This window comes from Amblyomma mixtum, chromosome 5 (assembly GCF_055824585.1).
Source record: "Amblyomma mixtum isolate Tamu chromosome 5, ASM5582458v1, whole genome shotgun sequence".
Lineage (NCBI taxonomy): Eukaryota > Metazoa > Arthropoda > Arachnida > Ixodida > Ixodidae > Amblyomma > Amblyomma mixtum.
Genome location: NC_143016.1, coordinates 195,371,841 through 195,389,216, shown reverse-complemented (window position 1 = coordinate 195,389,216; position 17,376 = coordinate 195,371,841). Strand labels below are relative to the sequence as shown.

Here is a 17,376-nt window from a genome sequence, read left to right as displayed (position 1 = left end):
CGTCACGACAGACCGAGAGCCGGGGCCCCAGCTCGCGCCATCGATGGCGGAGGTACAGCCTTACACGCCAGCTGCTCCGCTCCACCACGTGACCGTGTCACGTCACGACAGACCGAGAGCCGGGGCCCCAGCTCGCTCCATCGATGGCAGAGGTACAGCCTTACACGCCAGCTGCTCCGCCCCACCACGTGACTGTGTCACGTCACGCCAGACCGAGAGCTGGGGCCCCAGCTCGCGCCATCGATGGCGGAGGTACAGCATTACACGCCGGCTGCGCCGCTCCACCACGTGACCGCGTGACATCACGATAGACCTTGCGCCATTGATGGTGGAGGTACAGCATTACACGCCGGCTGCGCCGCTGCCGAGAGAAGGCGCTTGTAGACCGGGATAAAACGGTGGGGGGGGGCTGCAGCCGTGCTCCTCTCAGTGGGCTATGTCGGATGATGTGTACAAGGCGAGGCTGGAACGATCTGCTGCGGCCAAGCAACGGCACCGTGCCGAAGAAACAGACGAAGAACGGGAAGAACGGCTAGCTAAACAACGTGCGTGCGCAGCAGCCTGGCAAGCACGCCGGTCAACATCGCTTGATGCGGGTGCATCTACAAGTGCAGGGCCAAGTTTAATGAGTGGTGTTTATCTTTCCCCATATCTTTCAACTCTCTTCTCTCTGCACGTGGCAGCAGTGGTGGCTCGGCTGGAGCCAGTAGTTAGGCCTGTGCACTTTCCTTTTCATCGTTCTCTCAGTCGTAACCAACCAACCGTCGGCGCAGAGCGGCGGTAGACACGGCGGATGCGGGCTGAAGAAACGGATGAAGTTGCTTTCGCAATTTCCGGGCTTAACAAAGCTGAGCCTCTGCCAATTTTTTATGCGAAACATATTACTAGAGCTACACTACAGCCCGTCGAGCGCGGCGGTGGAGCTACCATTGACCTTCAGCGTTACCACGTGACACCACGTGACAACATGACGTCACAGCAGAGGAGAGATGGGCTGCCAGCTCGCGCGGTCGGCCGCGGCGGTGGAGGCTCCACATCAGAGGCGCTGCAGCTGACCACGTGACGCTACAGCAGCGGTATAAAGCTGAGCTTGCCTCGCTCTCCGGGCACGTACGAGGCGGCCAGGTGTTGGGATGCCGCCTAGAAGCAGGGCTGATTTGAACGAGAAGCGAAAGCTTCAGCGTGCCACAGAGACCGATGAAGAGCGGGATGAACGTCAACCAAGGAAAGCCATATATTACCAAGCTTCGCATCTGACTAGGCTTAACCTTAGCTAAGCCTCAGCCATTTTTTGTTTGATTCTTCCAAAATACATTTCTTGCATTCTGTCCGCACCTTTAGCGCCTGTCCTGTAGCCCATGTAGTTTCTTTATATTGAAGTCGGCCATCTTGTTTTTGGCAACAGAATTAGGCGGGAAAGCGCACTTGCGGAATTTTGAATATCCCCTATTGAGGCTTATTCCATGCCAACCGCTCCAGCCTTTGCACTCAGCCATCTTTGAATTCTTTTTTAAAAATCATGGCTTATCGCGTTATGTTACTGCAGCTTGTTTTTGGTTAAAACAAAATATTTTTCGTGTTGTGGCCTCCATCTTAACTATGCAAGAGGTAGCAAAGCCTAGTCTTGCAAAAAAATTGCAGAGAAAAAACTTTTTTACACATGGCCGTGAAACCTTTTTCATGTAAATGGAAGACACTGCACATTCATATGCAAATAATTGAAGTGAATTTGTTTTATTTTTATCATAAAACACGAGTGTACAAAAATATGGAATTTTAAATTTTTATCAAATTTTATGTTCTCACAGTAGTCATTCCAACTAATCCTCTGAGTTGTCTAGAAGACAAATAATCCGATAAAAATGGTTCAAAGATCAAGAACTTAAGGCATGTCTGCAGCAAGGCAGCAAATTTAAAAATTTGAGAAAATTTGCTTTTTGAGGCATATTCAACTGTCAGCTGTGTAGTGAAGTAGTCCTAGTAAAGATGTGCAAGATTGTAGGCTGCACAGTGCCATACAGTGGCATTTGTTTCTGATAGTTCATTTGGAACATTTTTTGCTTCAAGCGAGAGAATAGTTTTGCACGTTGAGTCCTTGCGCTCAACTCCAGCATTATTTGGTGCTTGCTCTTCACTGCAGTGCACGCTGGAGCCGTTGTCAAGGAGACACGTAAGAATGGGGTGGAGCACATATGGCAGGTTCTCTGAGATCATGAATGGCAGTTTGCCAATATCCCTCGAGAGAAAAGTATACAATGGCTGTATCTTACCGGTACTCACCTATGGGGCAGAAGTGTGGAGGCTAACATAGAGGGTTCAGCTTAAGTTAAGGACAACGCAGCGAGCCATGGCAAGGAAAATGATAGGTGTAACGCTAAGGGATCGGAAGAGGGCGGAGTGGGTGAGGGGAACAAACGCGGGTCAATGACATCCTAGTTGAAATCAAGGGGAAGAAGTGGGCTTGGGCAGGGCATGTGATGCGAAGGCAAGATAACCGCTGGTCCTTAAGGATAACGGTGTAGATTCCAAGAGAAGGCAACCGTAGCAGGGGGCGGCAGGAAGTTAGGTGGGCGGATGAGATTAAGAAATTTGCGGGGATAGGGTGGCTGCACCTGGCAAAGGACAGGGCTACCTGGAGAGACATGGGGGAGGCCTTTGATCTGCAGAGGGCCCTAGACAGGCTGATGATGATGACATTTCTGTGTTGAAAGGTTGGTTGATGTGTCTTTTAAACTCGTGGTTCGCTGAGTATGAAGAGAGGCTTGATGTGGTGAAGTATGCCATTCTGCACGGCTGCATTTGATGCAGCATCTCCATCCTCCTCCTGTTAGGCCAAAGCTGTCCACTGCATTCGAGCTGGGGCATTGGCAGCCGGCGGCAAAGTGTGCTGTAGTGAATAGTAAGCGCCAAGGTTGAATGCAGGGACTCGACTTGCAAAGTTATTTTCTCACTTGAAACAAAAAATGTCCAATTAGACATCCAGAAATAAATGGCACTGAATGGCGCTTTGCAAATCGTTACTTCACTGTGCAATTGACAGCTGAATATGTGTCAGAAAGCAAGTTTTCTCCACTTTAGAATTTTTTCGCTGACACAGCTTATGTTTTTTGGTCTCTGAAGCATTTTTATCAGCTTCTTTGCCTTCTGGACAATTTGGAAGAATAGTTGCAATGACTACTGTCAGATCATGAAAGCAGATGAAATATTTCAAAATCCCATATTTGTGTCCCTTTCCACGTGTTTAAAAACAAAACAAGCTCATTTCAGTTGATTACTTGCACAAAAAAAATTCGCAGTCATGGGTAACATTTTTTGATTTTTTGCGAATTTCATTCCTGCGTCATTCCGTGAACATGTGTTAAACTTATACTGCTAGCGCTAAGTACATGTGTTATTTTGTACAACGTACATGTGTTACCATGTTAGCCTTATTTTTCTGTGTATATGTATTTATGCACGTGTAAGTATTGCGCTGTGTAGGTACGATTTAGTTTTCTGTTAGTTCTTGTGAATTATGTTCTGTTTTGATACTTATATACCCAGTGTTTGCCTCTTGTTGCTGAAATGCTTTTTGATACTGTAACCCCCCTCACACAATGCCCGTTCGGGCCTGTGAGGTTCAATAAATAAATAAATAAATAGAATCTGTTTCTAAGACTAGGTTTTGCTACCACTTCCAAAGTTAAGATGATGGCCACGGCTCGAAAAATTTTTTTTTGCCAAAAATAAGCTGGGATGATGTTTGTCCTAGTGATTTTTTTATTTTTGTTATTATTATTTTTTTTTTAATTGGAAATAGTCAAGTGCAAAGTATGGATCAGTTGGCATGGAATGACCCTCAACCGTGTTAGCTGTTGACCTTCTACTTCATATTCTCGTGTACTCGTGAGAAAGAAAAAAGAGAATTTGTTCAAACCTTCTAGCCACACGGCTTCTCCTTTTCTTGTGACTACCATTTCGCCTTTCTTTTGTATTTAACTGCACTTCTGTGTCAGTGAGAACTGTTTCTTCCCTTCCTTGTTTTCTTGCTTGTGTCATCCCCGTGGCAACATGTCCAGATCTTCTGTACCCCTGGAATGAGTGTGGCCCCTGTGTTTCGTAGCGCTGCTGAAGATCGCTGCTTTCGCATGCATTCTTGATGAACGCACACACACACCCATCAGCCAGGTATCTGCTTCTGCACCAAAGTAATACGAGTGTTGGCAGGAAATGGGATCATGCTTACTAGTAAAGAGATTAACTAAATTCTAATGGTTCACTTTTTAACTGTTACCAATAGGCACCTGATTGCAGTTAGGCCTGTAGCTGGCCATTAGTCCGAAAACGCCATTGCCTTTGCTGCTGTAGGTCAACAAAATATGGCTATATCATGCCAAAATACATGCGCTTTCGACAAGCATGCAGGTAAAGCAACCCCTGCAGTGCACGTGACTAGTCGAAACAGCCAAATTTTGTCGAGCCACAGTGGCAAGGGTAACCACGTTTCCAGAATTTTAAAAACTGATACGGCTCTTACTAATGGCTGGGTACAAATCTATCTCTAATTGCAATCAGATGGTAATAGTGAAAAAGTTGGCTGTGAGAATTTAGTTCATCATTTTACTGGTTAACATGATTCGCCTGTTTTGAGATAAACCGTAACACTTGTGTTACGGTTTATCTCAAAAGCCCTATTTTAAAAAATGAGTGATGATGTTCCCTGAAAGAGATGTTACTGACTTCTGGCTGTGTGATGTGCTGTTTCACTGGTCTGGCTCTCATGTGCTGTTCCTCCTCCTCCCCTGCAGATATCGTGCAAGCACTACGGCAGCGACTCGTTGGTGTGTCCGGTGAGTTCTCCTCTGCCCCTCCTGCCTGCATGATGGGCTGTCTGACGTCACATCATTATGTTCATTACAATGCATTTTGAAGAAGACGCATGCTTTTTGCCTGGTTTCCCCATTGTGAACAGGGAGGCAGGCCGTAGGGCTTGCGAAACGTCAGTACGTTTCACTAGACTTTGACTTGGTCAGTGACCCTATGTGTTTTATTAAGTCTGACACTGTGTGGTGCATTGTTGCCTTGCAGCAGTGCAACCTGCCTGTGAAAGCCGACGACGAGTTCGTGCCCCTCTCCCGGATGAGCCGCCGCTCCAGGTCAGGTTCTGTCAACATGCGGATGTGAAAGTGGGGGGAGGAGAGAGTGCGCTCTCTCTTTCCCACTGACGGGGAAGTGACGCAGTGATTTTAAACGCTTTGGGGATTTCCCAGGGCCGCTGTAGACAGGGCAGGGAAGAAGGGAAGCCCCCTGATGGCTTCGCCACTGCATCGCCCCAGAAGGGTGCTGGGCCATGTGAACCATGGTCGGAGCTGCCTGCTCAACTGCGGAGCAGACAGTGGAAACTCTGTGACTCCACAGTTTGCATTTGCAGGGCCACAGGGCATTGGCGAAGACATTGGAGGCAGCCGGATTAGAAGCTCTGGATGCGTGTTTAATTGCCCTTTTGTTTGTGTAGTGTTTCCGCTCATATTAAGGCCTTTAATGCCTCATACTGTTAGTAGCTGCCATGTCGGCAGATGTGTCCGCATTTCGGCGTCACTACTTTAAAAAAAACAACTGTGTCGAGGCTGAGAATCGAACCAAGGCCTTTCGCATTTGAAGTCATTAACTAATCATTTGGCATTTGAACTAGTCATTAACCTCTCATGACTGGTTAGTCATGAGTGGTTAATGACTAACTAGTGATCACTAACCAGTCATGACTGGTTAGTCATTAATCACTCATGACTAGTTAGTCATGATTGGTTAGTCATGACTAGTTAGTCATTAACCAATCATGACTAGTAAGTCATGGGTAATGACTAATCAGTCATGGCTAGCCAAACCAAGTCGCCCCATAGCCGCCTCGTGTGCGCCAACGGCCGTGCAGCCAAGGTTGCGTGGAAAGGCTTTCGCCTCGTGCACTTTAGATCGTCAAAGTGGCCTCTGAATTTTTTTCACTTTTACCGTGTACATGTGTTGTAAGGAAGTGTATTGAAAGGTTTTCACGACTTTCAGCGACCGCACAGTTTCACAAATTGAGCACGACAGCCTGCCTAGCACTGCCAGGATGGAACGTGGCTCATTATGCATGCTGCCTCGCGGAAGCCACCTGAGCCGGACCAAGAAAATAAATGCACTGACTGGTGTCTGTTGATGAGGAATCCACAGCGTGCTGCGTCAGAAGTGGACGTCCATTTTCTTGGTTGACTCCCCTCACTCACACCTGGCCAGCACACAACACAGGGCTCTCGAAGTTTAACTACGAAGTTTCTGAGAAAGCTGTAGAGCTTTCCTTTGTAGCCGTATGGCTGCGCTCGGGTGGATGGCAATGACTAATTACTCCCTTCTTACGAATCTACTTCACCTTGGGGAATTCCCCTAAAACATTTGGTCAACACTGTTCCCACTTCGACTTATTGATCAAGTTATCTGGTTATCTGCATGTTAATTTTTCAGACCCACCCTAGTCTCGACCTAAGATCAAGATACTGGCAAATACCGATGCATGAGGCCAACAAGGAAAAAACAGCTTTTGCCACTCCCGATGGATTATACGAATTCAACGTTATGCCGTTCGGCCTATGCAATGCTCCAGCCACGTTCGAGTGCATGATTGACACCGTTCTGTAAGGCCTGAAGTGGAAAACGTGTCAATGCTACCTCAACGACATAGTCATTTTTTCTTCGACTTTTCTGAGCACCTTGTTCATCTCGATGAAGTATTAAGCGCACTTTCTGAGGCTGGCCTTCAGTTAAACACCAAGAAATGTTGCTTTGTTTCCACTTCTATCAAAGTCTTCGTTCACGTCGTTAGTCAGACGGGTGTAAAGCCTGATCCAGACTAAGTGGCTGCAGTTTTGCATTTTTCCCGCCCATCGCGGGTCAAGGACCGGGGCAGTTTTCTGGGGCTAGCGTCATACTTCCGGCGCTTCATACTCAACTTTGCCTCTATTGCGGCTCCTTTGCATAAGCTCCTCTGCGCTGGCACACCTTTTGTTTGGTCTGAGGTCTGTGCGGCCGCTTTTACTACCTTATTGAAAGCTCCCACATCTGATCCCATACTGGCCCATTTCGACGACAATGCTCCAATGATTTTACACACGGACGCCAGTGGACACGGCATTGGTGCCGTTTTTCTGCAGTGGCAGCACTCCTCATGCGAGCAAGTCATCGCCTACGCCAGTCGTACACTGACTGCAGCGGAGCAGAACTACACAATAACTGAGCAAGAGTGCCTCGCTGTTGTCTGGGCCATTCAGAAATTTCACCCTTATTTATACAGCCACCAGTTCACAGTTGTCACTGACCATCATGCCCTGTGCTGGTTGTCCTCGCAGAAAAACTTGTCCGGGCGCCTCGGCCGCTGGATTCTCCGTCTCCAGGAATATGACTTTACCATCACCTATGAATCGGGAAAGAAACACCAGGATGCCGATGCGCTCTCTCGTCCCTTCGCCCAAACCCAACCTCCGCATCCTCAAACTGCCAAACTACCCCTTCGACGGCTATCTCAACCTTGACCGCCGCAGCCACTGACTTGATGCCCGCTCCCAGTCTTGGCGATCTCGCCTCAGCGCAGGGGGCCGACCCTTACTGCCGGACTCTTATCGACCGTCTGAGCGGTGCTATGCGGCCACCGAATGCCCGCCTACGTCGCCAACTTAACTCTTTCAAGCTAGTCGACAACATCCTTCTTTGGCACAATTACAGCCCCTTCGGTGACTCATGTGTGCCTGTCGTACCCCATTCTCTTCACCGAGAAGTTTTGCAGGCCTTTCACGATGACCCCACAGCTGGCCACTTAGGCTTTCAGAAAACTTATGACCGCATCAAGCGCCGTTTCTTTTGGCCCGGCCTCTCAACTGCTGTTGGAAAATATCGCGTCTTGCATCTCTTGCCAACGTTGCAAATGGAGCACGTTTGCCCCTGCGGGCCTTCTACAGCCTCTCCCCTGTCCATTCTCCCCTTTTGAAGTCATTGGGATTGACCTCTACGGTCCCTTACCATTAACACCAACGGGAAACCATTGGATCGTCACTGCCATCGACCACTTAACCAGATACGCTGAAACGGCCCCTGTTCCTACCGGCTCTGGTTCAGAGATTGCCCATTTCTTCCTGAACGCCATCCTTCTGCGCCATGGAGCTCCTCGTGTCCTTATTAGTGACCGCAGCAAGTCCTTCCTCTCCAGCATCCTTGCCGAAGTTCTTCACGCCTCCAGAACCATGCACAAAACCTCTTCAGCTTACCATCCTCAGACCAATGGGCTCACAGAGCGCTTTCATCGCACGCTGTCCAATACGCTAGCCACCTACATCCAGCCCGACCACACCAACTGGGACACCATGCTTCCCTTCGTTACCTTTGCATACAATAGTGCCGTGCAAAGAACCACCAACTTCTCCCCATTCTTCCTTGTGTATGGACGTCAACCTACCTTCACCCTCGAAGCGTCTTTCTTCTCTGCCCCCTCAACCTCTTCCAGACTCTCTCATGAACAGTTTACTTCTCGTCTTACCTACTGCCGTAGCATTGCCCGCCTGAATACCGACGCCTCCCAAGCCTCCCGGAAAAACACCTATGATTTCTCCCACCGTGCCATATTTTTTCACCCTGGTGATGAGGTACTGCTGTGGACTCCAGTGCGTACCCCGGGATGGTGTGAAAAATTCTTGAGCCGTTATATTGGTCCGTACACTGTACTTGAACAAACATCCCCGGTGAACTACTGCGTTGCCCCTGTCCATCCTGTTAATGACCGTCGTTGCCGAGGTGCCAAGATTGTTCACGTTTCCCGCCTAAAACCCTTCGCCCGTCATTCTACTGTGCTATAACCTGCGCCCAGGCCGGTAGCTTTCGTCTGCGAGAGGAGAAAGTGTAAGCACAACATGCGACCTTCGTCTTCATCTGTACATATCCATCATCATTGCTCATCTTCTTCTTCGAAGGGTTGGTTGCCATATTTGCGGGTGCCATTAAAGCTCGCTCCATCCTGCGCTGTTTCCCGTCTCGCAATATATATATATATATATATATATATATATATATATATATATATATATATATAAGAAGGGGGTGAAGATCGGATGGATCTGGTAGAACATAAACGTAATTTGGTTGACACACGGTGGAAAAACAACTTTATTCTAACGTTTCGACCAGGGTCTGGCCTTCGTCAGAGTAAACCACTTTGATATATATATACCAGGTGTCCCAGCTAAATGTAACCAAGCTTTTAAAAAACACGGGGTGTCCTAGCCGTCTGAAACCAAATGAGGGTTGTTTAGAGTCGCGTGACCTAGTCTGCAGTATTTTTTTCGTTCTTCAAGGTTGACTAATTAGTCAAGCTTAATTAACTATCTTGTTAATTATTGACTTGAGGAACAAAATGTCAATGGAAAAGTTGTAGATCGCTTTGAGAAACAGCTTACTGAGACATTTGCAGCAAAGTAATATTTACGTAAAGTAGTTTTTTTACCGGCCTTTAACCATAACCCGCACAATAAGAAAAAGCTTCCGCATGACAACTGTGCCACTTCAAGTCCCAAGACGCGCCTTAAAGAATAAAATCCGTTTTTTCTGAAGTCCTCTCCTCGATTAGACTTTGGGTGCACATTGGGGCAGAGAAGTGAGCGAGCAGCTGGTCACGTGGCAACTTTCTTTTAAGGCCAATAAATGAAGCTACGTAAATCGTAACTTGACAGAAACCGCACTACTAGCGGTTTTTCGAGGTGTTCTAAAACTTTTGCATTGACACTTTCTTCCTGAAGTCAATAATTAAAGAGTTAGCTAATTAAATATAGCTAATTAATTAACTTTGAAAAGCGAAAAAAATACTCAAGACTAGGCCACGCGACTATGAACAACCCTGAGTTGGTTTCACTGGACTAGGACACTTCGCCTTTTTTAAAAGTTTGGTTACATTTAGCTGGGACACCCTGTATATATGTATATATATATTTTTGCTGCGCCATTTGCACCATGGCGCTCCATAAGGATTTCCCTGCGCCATCCTGGTGTACCTTGGTGTACACTGGTAAACCTGGTGTAAACCTGGTGTACCACTAAGAGCGACAAATAAACTTCAACTTCATCCTGCTCCATGGGCGGCAAATTACGCCTTGAACAGTTTCTGGTGCCACTCTGCACCGTGCAGAAAACTGTGTGCGCAGAAAAAAAAAAAAAAGTACTGACAGTTTCGGTTTCTGTTTGCCTGTACGGCTTGGCTGAACGCAGCCCTGAAGCTCGCATCCGTGGCCAGTGGTGCCAGCTAGCGTGGCGGAGGCGTGTCCGTGTCTGTCTGCATGCATAGCCAGCGTAGCGCGTCGCATCGCATCATACATGTGCTGTGAACAGCGGCAATGTGATTTTGTGCGGAGACGCAGAAAATTTAGAAATGGTGAAAAGTAAATTCTATTTTGCTTTATTGAGTGCTGTTAAACTGACAGGAGCGAACCAAGCAGTGGTTACGCTATGAAGGGGCGAAATTACAACCCATGTGCACTGGAGCGGTTGTTTCCAACCGCTTTTACAAACCTCCGTTTTTGTGACAGTCTAGAAACTGCGTATTGCCGCAGAGTTCAAGAAAGAAGTGTACGACAGAAGCTAGCCCGTGCAATCGCACCGCCTACAGTGCAGCATGCGTGCCGGAGCGCCCGAGCGTGCTGCTGATGCTGTCAGCCAGCGGATCAGTGCAGTCGACACTGTGTAGGCGCTGCGGGAGTTTTTCCCTGCGGATGGGCTTGCTGTCTCGTCACGTATGAGGGAAAGGCTGTTGCGCTGGGGCATGCGTTCGAAACACGTTGGCCGAATGGTACCGCCTTTGCTGCGAGGTCGTTCGATATTGGGCTTGGCCCACAAGGGGCGCAGCGGGGTTTACGGAGCTTCTCCCAAACGTACACCCCTAAAGCAAGCCGGGCGCCAGACAGGGGGGACCCATTTTTACCCGTGGGTGTCCGGCGGTGGGTTTCGAACCAACCACCTCCCACAGCTGAGACGGGCGCTCAAACAACTGGGCCAGGACTGCGGTTTGTGCTTCTGGAGGAAGCAAACGGCAGTCTCCCAAACATCCTTAAACCTCTGGAAGAAGTTGATTCCGCTCTGATGCAACATAAATTTAAAATCGACTTTGTGCAGTGGTGTGCAAAAAATCTCCTCTCTTCATCGGTTCCCCTGTTATTTATCCCAGTTTATTAATATTTGGTAACACGCAATGAAGGAAGTTGCAGACATATTCCTGCAGGGCTTCTGTATACACTGTTGTAGGTACGAATTGCGCACAAAAGACACACACAGGAAAACACACAAGAGAGACTATACACACAGCCAGACACCAGCAGTGTGTGCATATGCTAGACTTTAGACCTATGGCTGCTCATTCCAGTTGTTTCTACATGGTAGCATTATTTCCAGGCAGCTGCTGTGTTATGTGTATTGAGGGACCAGTTGGTCAGATGTAGTGTTTGAATGGTGAATGGATTGCTTGATAGAACTGCTGGGGATACTTTGGTTGAGTTAAGTACTATGAATGCACAATGTATTTGGAGGAGGAGTGGCAACACATTTTGCAAGTTTTATAGATCAAATGGTTTGTTGTGTACGTGTAAGGTCTATACTGCTCTGACGTGCAGCTTGTGCTAGTTTAAAATTGATAAATCCACACTTTAAGTGCTCCCAAACTGCTCCATACCTCTATTTTGCCTGCTCCAAACCTGGTGTAAAAGGCAATTTATCCTGCTTCTAGGTATGCTCCAAGATGTGGTTTGTCAGTTCCACCCCTGATAAGGTATCTTGCACCTTGCAGCTTAACAGCATAACTCCGCAAATCAACTTCCCTTCATTTCTCAGTTGAAATAACTGTCACAATATTGTGGGCTGCTTGATGTTTGGTTGGCGCCGAAATTGTAATTAATCGGGCCAATCTGCCCACCACTGCTCTCTCCGTAAGTTTGGAGGGGGTGGAGCGACAAACTTCTCCACCCCGCGTGCAAAAGACGAGGTTCGACTGCTGACTGGCGATAGAGGCCACACCTGATTAGCCGTTGACCGGAGGCATGAGGCGTAAGCAAGTTTCTTTAGCAACCCTTTTACAAGAACAAACGGTTAGAAAACAAACCAAGCAAAATTGCGGAAATACATCAACACGACGCGAATACAAACACAAAATCAGAACACAGACAACTATTAACAGGAACAGGAAAACATAAGGCCGAGAACTACACAACAACGTTACAAGAACAAAGCAATGCTATAGAAAAGGTTACGACGAGAAAGAGCCACAGGACAAGACAAAGGGTACAAAGTAATGGGGAGAAACGGTGGCTTAGCTGCCGGGTGTCAAGGTCCGGTCGCAGGGAGCGTCGGGCTGTGGAAGCGTGCGGGGGCTGATGGGGGGTTGCGGATACGGGCGAACTTGGGCCACGTGTCTTTCACACGTCTTCGGGGCCGCCGTCGCTGCGCTCTACGCGTCAGGCACCCGCCTAGGCTCGCTTGCCGACCACTTCCCTGGCTGGCCTCACACACGTCTGCACGCACCGGAACCTCCAAGCCAACTACCCGGCTCACGGTTTTCCCGCCACCGCATTCTCATGGCAAACAATAACCAAACAAAAGCTCAAAGCACAGTGCGCAAACGATTTGCAGATGTTGAAAACGGGGGGGGGGGGGGGGGGGGGGGGGGGGGGGGGGGGGGGGGGCAAGAAACGCGAGGAAACTGAAGGAGACGCGAGGGAAAGGTACGGTCCTAACGAGCAGCGATGCCAAGGTCGTGAAGGGTGCTGGGGCCTTCAACCGGCCCCAGCGAGAAACTCGTGCAATCCTGGGGAGGGGGCGGCGTAGCCTTGACCCTCCAGCGTCGCGAGGGGTCAACCGCCCCCTGCGGGGGGAGGAAAAATCATCGCCGCTGCGTCCCGACATGCCCGCGTACAACCGGCGCCGTGGCCACCTCGGTCGCAAAAGAAAAAAGAAAGGAAAGGCATGCACGCACTTTGTGACAATAACTCCGGATAAAAGCCCGGTCTAGCCGAGCCAATTTATACCCAAGTTTTACTCACCATCGTAATTTCTAAACAAATAAAACCAGGATAAAATGTCATAAATTGTATTATATTCTTTCTGGCTGAGACGACTGTGATATCCTATGGCTGCATGTAATATCAGGCCAAATTCAAACGTCAACATGCACATGCCGTATTTTTCTGCTGTGCAGCAATACATTAATTGGAACCAGTTTAAGACTGTATACTTCTCTGGCTCCATTGCATTTTGGTGTCTCGTAACATTGTCCCCATCGTCTCCTTCTGCAACAAAAATCTCGCAGTTTGGAAGGCAGAAATTCAAAATAGTACCAGGTAGGTGAGGTGGACATAGGTGACTACGTTAAAGATGAATGCAGCTACACATGCTCGAAGCTTGGGCACACAACCAGCAGCTGACTGCAGGCACCTTTGCGGAAGGGTGGGATGCTGCTGCGCACAGGGCAGCCCCACATCAGTGACTGTGTTTGGAACAGCCACCTGTCGGGCAGCAGTGATGTCAACGCTGTGTGAACACCACTTAACAATTCCTAGGGCAATGCCAGAGTTGAAAATTGGCAAGTTCATCATCATCATGATCCATGTGACTACACTGAGTGTAGGGCAAAGGCCTCTCCAGTATCTCTCCAATTAACCCTGTCCTGGGCCAGCAGCGGCCACCGTATCCCCGGAAGCTCTTTAATCTCACCTGCCCACCTGACTTTCTGCCGCCCCCTGCTACGCTTGCCTTCTCTTGGAATCCACTCCGTTACTCTTAAGGACCATCGGCTGTCTTGTTCCTCTTGATTTCGGCTAGGATGTTATTAGCCTGCATTTGTTCCTTACCCACTCCGCCCTTTTTCTGTCCTTTAACGTTACACCTATCATTTTCCTTTCCATAGCTCGCTGCGTTGTCCCTAACTTAAGCTGAACCCTCTTTGTTAGCCTTCACGTTGCTGCCCCATAGGTGAGTACCGGTGAGACACAGACAGCTACTTTTCTCTTGAGGGATGATGGCAAACTGCCATTCGTGATCTGTGAGAACCTGCCATATGTGCTCGGCCCTATTCTTATTCTTCTAGTTATTTCAGTCTCGTGATCTAGATTTTGATCTAGGGGCCGTGTGTTTATCGTCAAGCCTGGCATTGTACACACGTCCCAGGTGCACAACTGACACTGCATCATAAAATTCAGGTTTCAGCAGGGCTACTTCGTCAATCGCTTGTTGTGCCAGTCATGCAGGGACGCAGCCTCCCTTGGGGAGCCCATTCGAATTAACTAGTGCAAGTTTGGTAATGTCCGAATCAGCGAACCTACGACACCATAGACTTACATAGGTGTTGGCCGGGCCAGGACTGTACTAGCCGTTTGAATTGTCCAGATTTCCGAATTAATGTACATGGAATTAGAAGATTTTAGTGTTACACCACAACTCGCAAAGGTTCCTGTTCGTTGCTGTCCACGCTGGTAACAGCTGCCATGATTGACTCGTCGGTGAGGTCTTCATTTATCAAGACTGCATCGTCAGCAGGAATTCTTCAACTTGACACGCCGCAATCATCGCCATTGTTGGAACTTTGGCATCCCACCGCTGCCACCACTGTTGGGACTGGGTGTCCGAGCCAGGAAACGGTCGAGGCGACGGTGAGAAAAAGGACGCTTATGTACAGTATGTACAAGGGCTTTTACATGATACAAGGGTCAAGAGCACCACGGGCTACCACAAAGAAGAAGGGCGGCCCCGGCGGCGAGCGTAGCTAGGGCATGATGGCTCTTCTGCTGCCCGTCTGCTGCGCAGGTTCAGCGTGGCTCCGTTTTTATAGCCGCCCGCTAACGGTTGCGGCAGCCAGCAGTTCAAATCCTCCAATCAGGTCACAGCACTGGCCACCGTTCAAATGAGACCAATGGTCGAGAGGCGCTGGCCGGCGACGCGTCGGAGGAGCCCGCACCGACGGAGAGGAGGGAAGGAGGAAGGGTCCGTGTCGGCGCCGGCGTGGCTGGATGAGTCACGCTGCACGTCGCGACATGTCCGAGAGAGTCTGGGCCTGCTTTGAGCGACGGTGGGCGCGCAACGCTTGTTTCCAGAGAGGCCAGTCAGCGAAATGTGGGCTCCGGCACTACAGCACCACCGCCGCCAGACAATGCGCCACGAAGACGAGCTACTTCCGCGTGGCTCGGATGCGGGGCGCGCTCGTACGCCAGGCTCCTCCAAGTTCTCGTCCGGTGTTCAGCCGCAGGTAGCTCCAGGCTTCTTTCCGAGAACGGGTCCCGCTCGTCAGGTCAGGATCACTGCTCCGCCGCCTTGTCGCCCAGGTGACTCGATCAGCTTCGCTCGGTCCTTCGGAAGAGCTTGCTTCTCAGCATCGGTCGTTGATCGTTCTGCATGTTGCCAAGAACCAACCGACAACAGGCAACACCCAACACGAGCAAGTGCCCTCCGTCACCCGTCAAAACGCCAGACTTAAAGGTCATAAAACTCCGCTAGGAATGGTTCTGCCCCCTTTTCGCTCCCTCTTCAACAAGTCACACATGTGGGATACAAGAACTTGAAAGTAGTTAACTCAAACAAAGTGTCAAACACATGAAACACTCGGAATGAAATGAATGCAAAATAATTTCGTCTCTTGAGATCACTCGGCCACGACAACAGTCAGCTGAGGCCACAAATGAGGATATCAATTTTACCCCAATTTACGAGCGACCTTAACAGCTGTTCGCGAAGAGACAAAATGTAGGTCACACGGAGGCGAAGGCAGCCTTGCTTAGAACACACGGCTTAGTGCGTCTACGCCAGCGTTTAACTCGGTTAAACGACACCCGCTACCGCGGAAGCTAATGACTCCGCCTCTTTCACTGTAGCTGCACTTTTCTCTCTCTCTCTACTACCGTGGAAGCTAATGTCTCTGCCTCTTTCGCGGTAGACACGCTTTCCTTTCTCTCTGTACTTGTCTTTCCAGTTTCTATGGGCGGTACAAAACGAGAAAGATTGGTTTTCTCTTACTGACGACTTATCCCGTTCTTTGCGCTTCGTGCGCCAGTTGCGGCGTTCCATAGCGAGTGCGCAACGCTTTCGGTGGGACCGTCCTTTCTTTTTCTTTGTCTCAGGCAGTAAGTGAGACCCACGAGGCTTTAATTTCTCGCGCACCCTTTTGCATTTTCGCTCGATGCGAAGTGCGCATCTACCCGGCCTTTTGATTTTGCGCCTACTAAATGGTGTTATTTCCACTCGCGGCTTTCCATCGCGATACCTGAGCTTGGTAGAGCGCTTAGGCGGTCGCTCGTAAATTAGGGTAAAATTGATATCCTCATTTGTGGCCTCAGCTGACTGTTGTCGTGGCCGAGTGCCTGTAAAATCTTGCACTTTTTGAGTCGTCCTCGCGTTTTTCCTGTGCGCGCGTGCCGCTTTCTGTGGGACCGCGGTTTCTCCCGTGACTGCAGTGGAAAGCGATAGCCGTCCTGAGAGCACGTGCCTTTGCGCCTCTCGCTCTCTCTGTGCTCGCGGCAAGATTCACCCCTGCCTCGCTCCTTTATTTTGAGCTTCTTGAGCAGCGCTCTCTTGTATCTCGGTTTCATCCCTGATACTCTTTCTCGCGTGAATGCTTGTATGCTTTCTTTTTGCAGTTTATTCTAATGCCCAGATCTATGTGCCTCGACACACTGATGCGCTTCGCTTTGCGCGATAGCGACGCCTCGGACACTTCTTTAGCTCTGATTCTGACTCTAGTTTCAGGGCGGACAACGTGAATGACTTTACTGAAGTCATTTTGCCGGCGACGTTGGCGCTTCCGATAGTGGCAACCCGTTTCCGCGCGCTTGCCGTTTCTCTCTTTTCGGCAGCGCCTGTCTTTCTTATTCCTGCCTTTCATCGTATTTCGGTGACAGCTTTCTCTCTTGAGCTTGCCTTTCCTCTCCTTTCGACGGCAGCACTGTTTCTCTTGTTTGGCGATCACCTTGTGGCGATAGCTCACATTCCTGAACTGGCGGTTCCTTTTCTTCCAGTTGCAGCTTTGTATCGTGAGCTTTCCTTTCATTCTCGCCTGTGGAAGCACATTCTGCTTCTGTCGCCTAGGTTTCTGCTCTCTGACAACATCACTTTGACTGTCAGCCAATTCACCTACGCTACCTGGATCACGTCTATCTATGGCGCCTTTACTAGCCTCCTCTAAACTGTGCTCTTCCTCGTCAGCCTCTACGAGTGCACATTCATCCTCATCTTTCTTGGATGGAACGACGTCTACAGCCCCTATGTAATCCGGAACGTTCTGTTCTCCACTGTCGTCCAGCACCTTAGTTTCTTCAGGCGCAGACGAACCAGTGTTTTCTACAGACATTACTGCTGACA

At 49.1% G+C, this 17,376-nt stretch overlaps 1 protein-coding gene across 7 annotated transcripts in view; it reads left to right on the top strand.

Annotated features, from left to right (window-relative positions):
* LOC149345339 (uncharacterized) overlaps positions 1–17,376 on the top strand; it is a 154,996-nt gene that overhangs the window by 102,489 nt on the left and 35,131 nt on the right. For all 7 annotated transcript variants that reach the window (XR_016283273.1, XM_089546591.1, XM_089546589.1 and 4 more), the window contains 2 exons: positions 4,788–4,829; positions 5,068–5,135. Coding sequence is in view for 6 of the 7 variants with exons in the window: in XM_089546591.1 (XP_089402717.1) it covers positions 4,788–4,829; positions 5,068–5,135 (110 nt within the window). In the remaining variant the exon portion in view is untranslated. The remainder of the gene's footprint in view (positions 1–4,787; positions 4,830–5,067; positions 5,136–17,376) is intronic.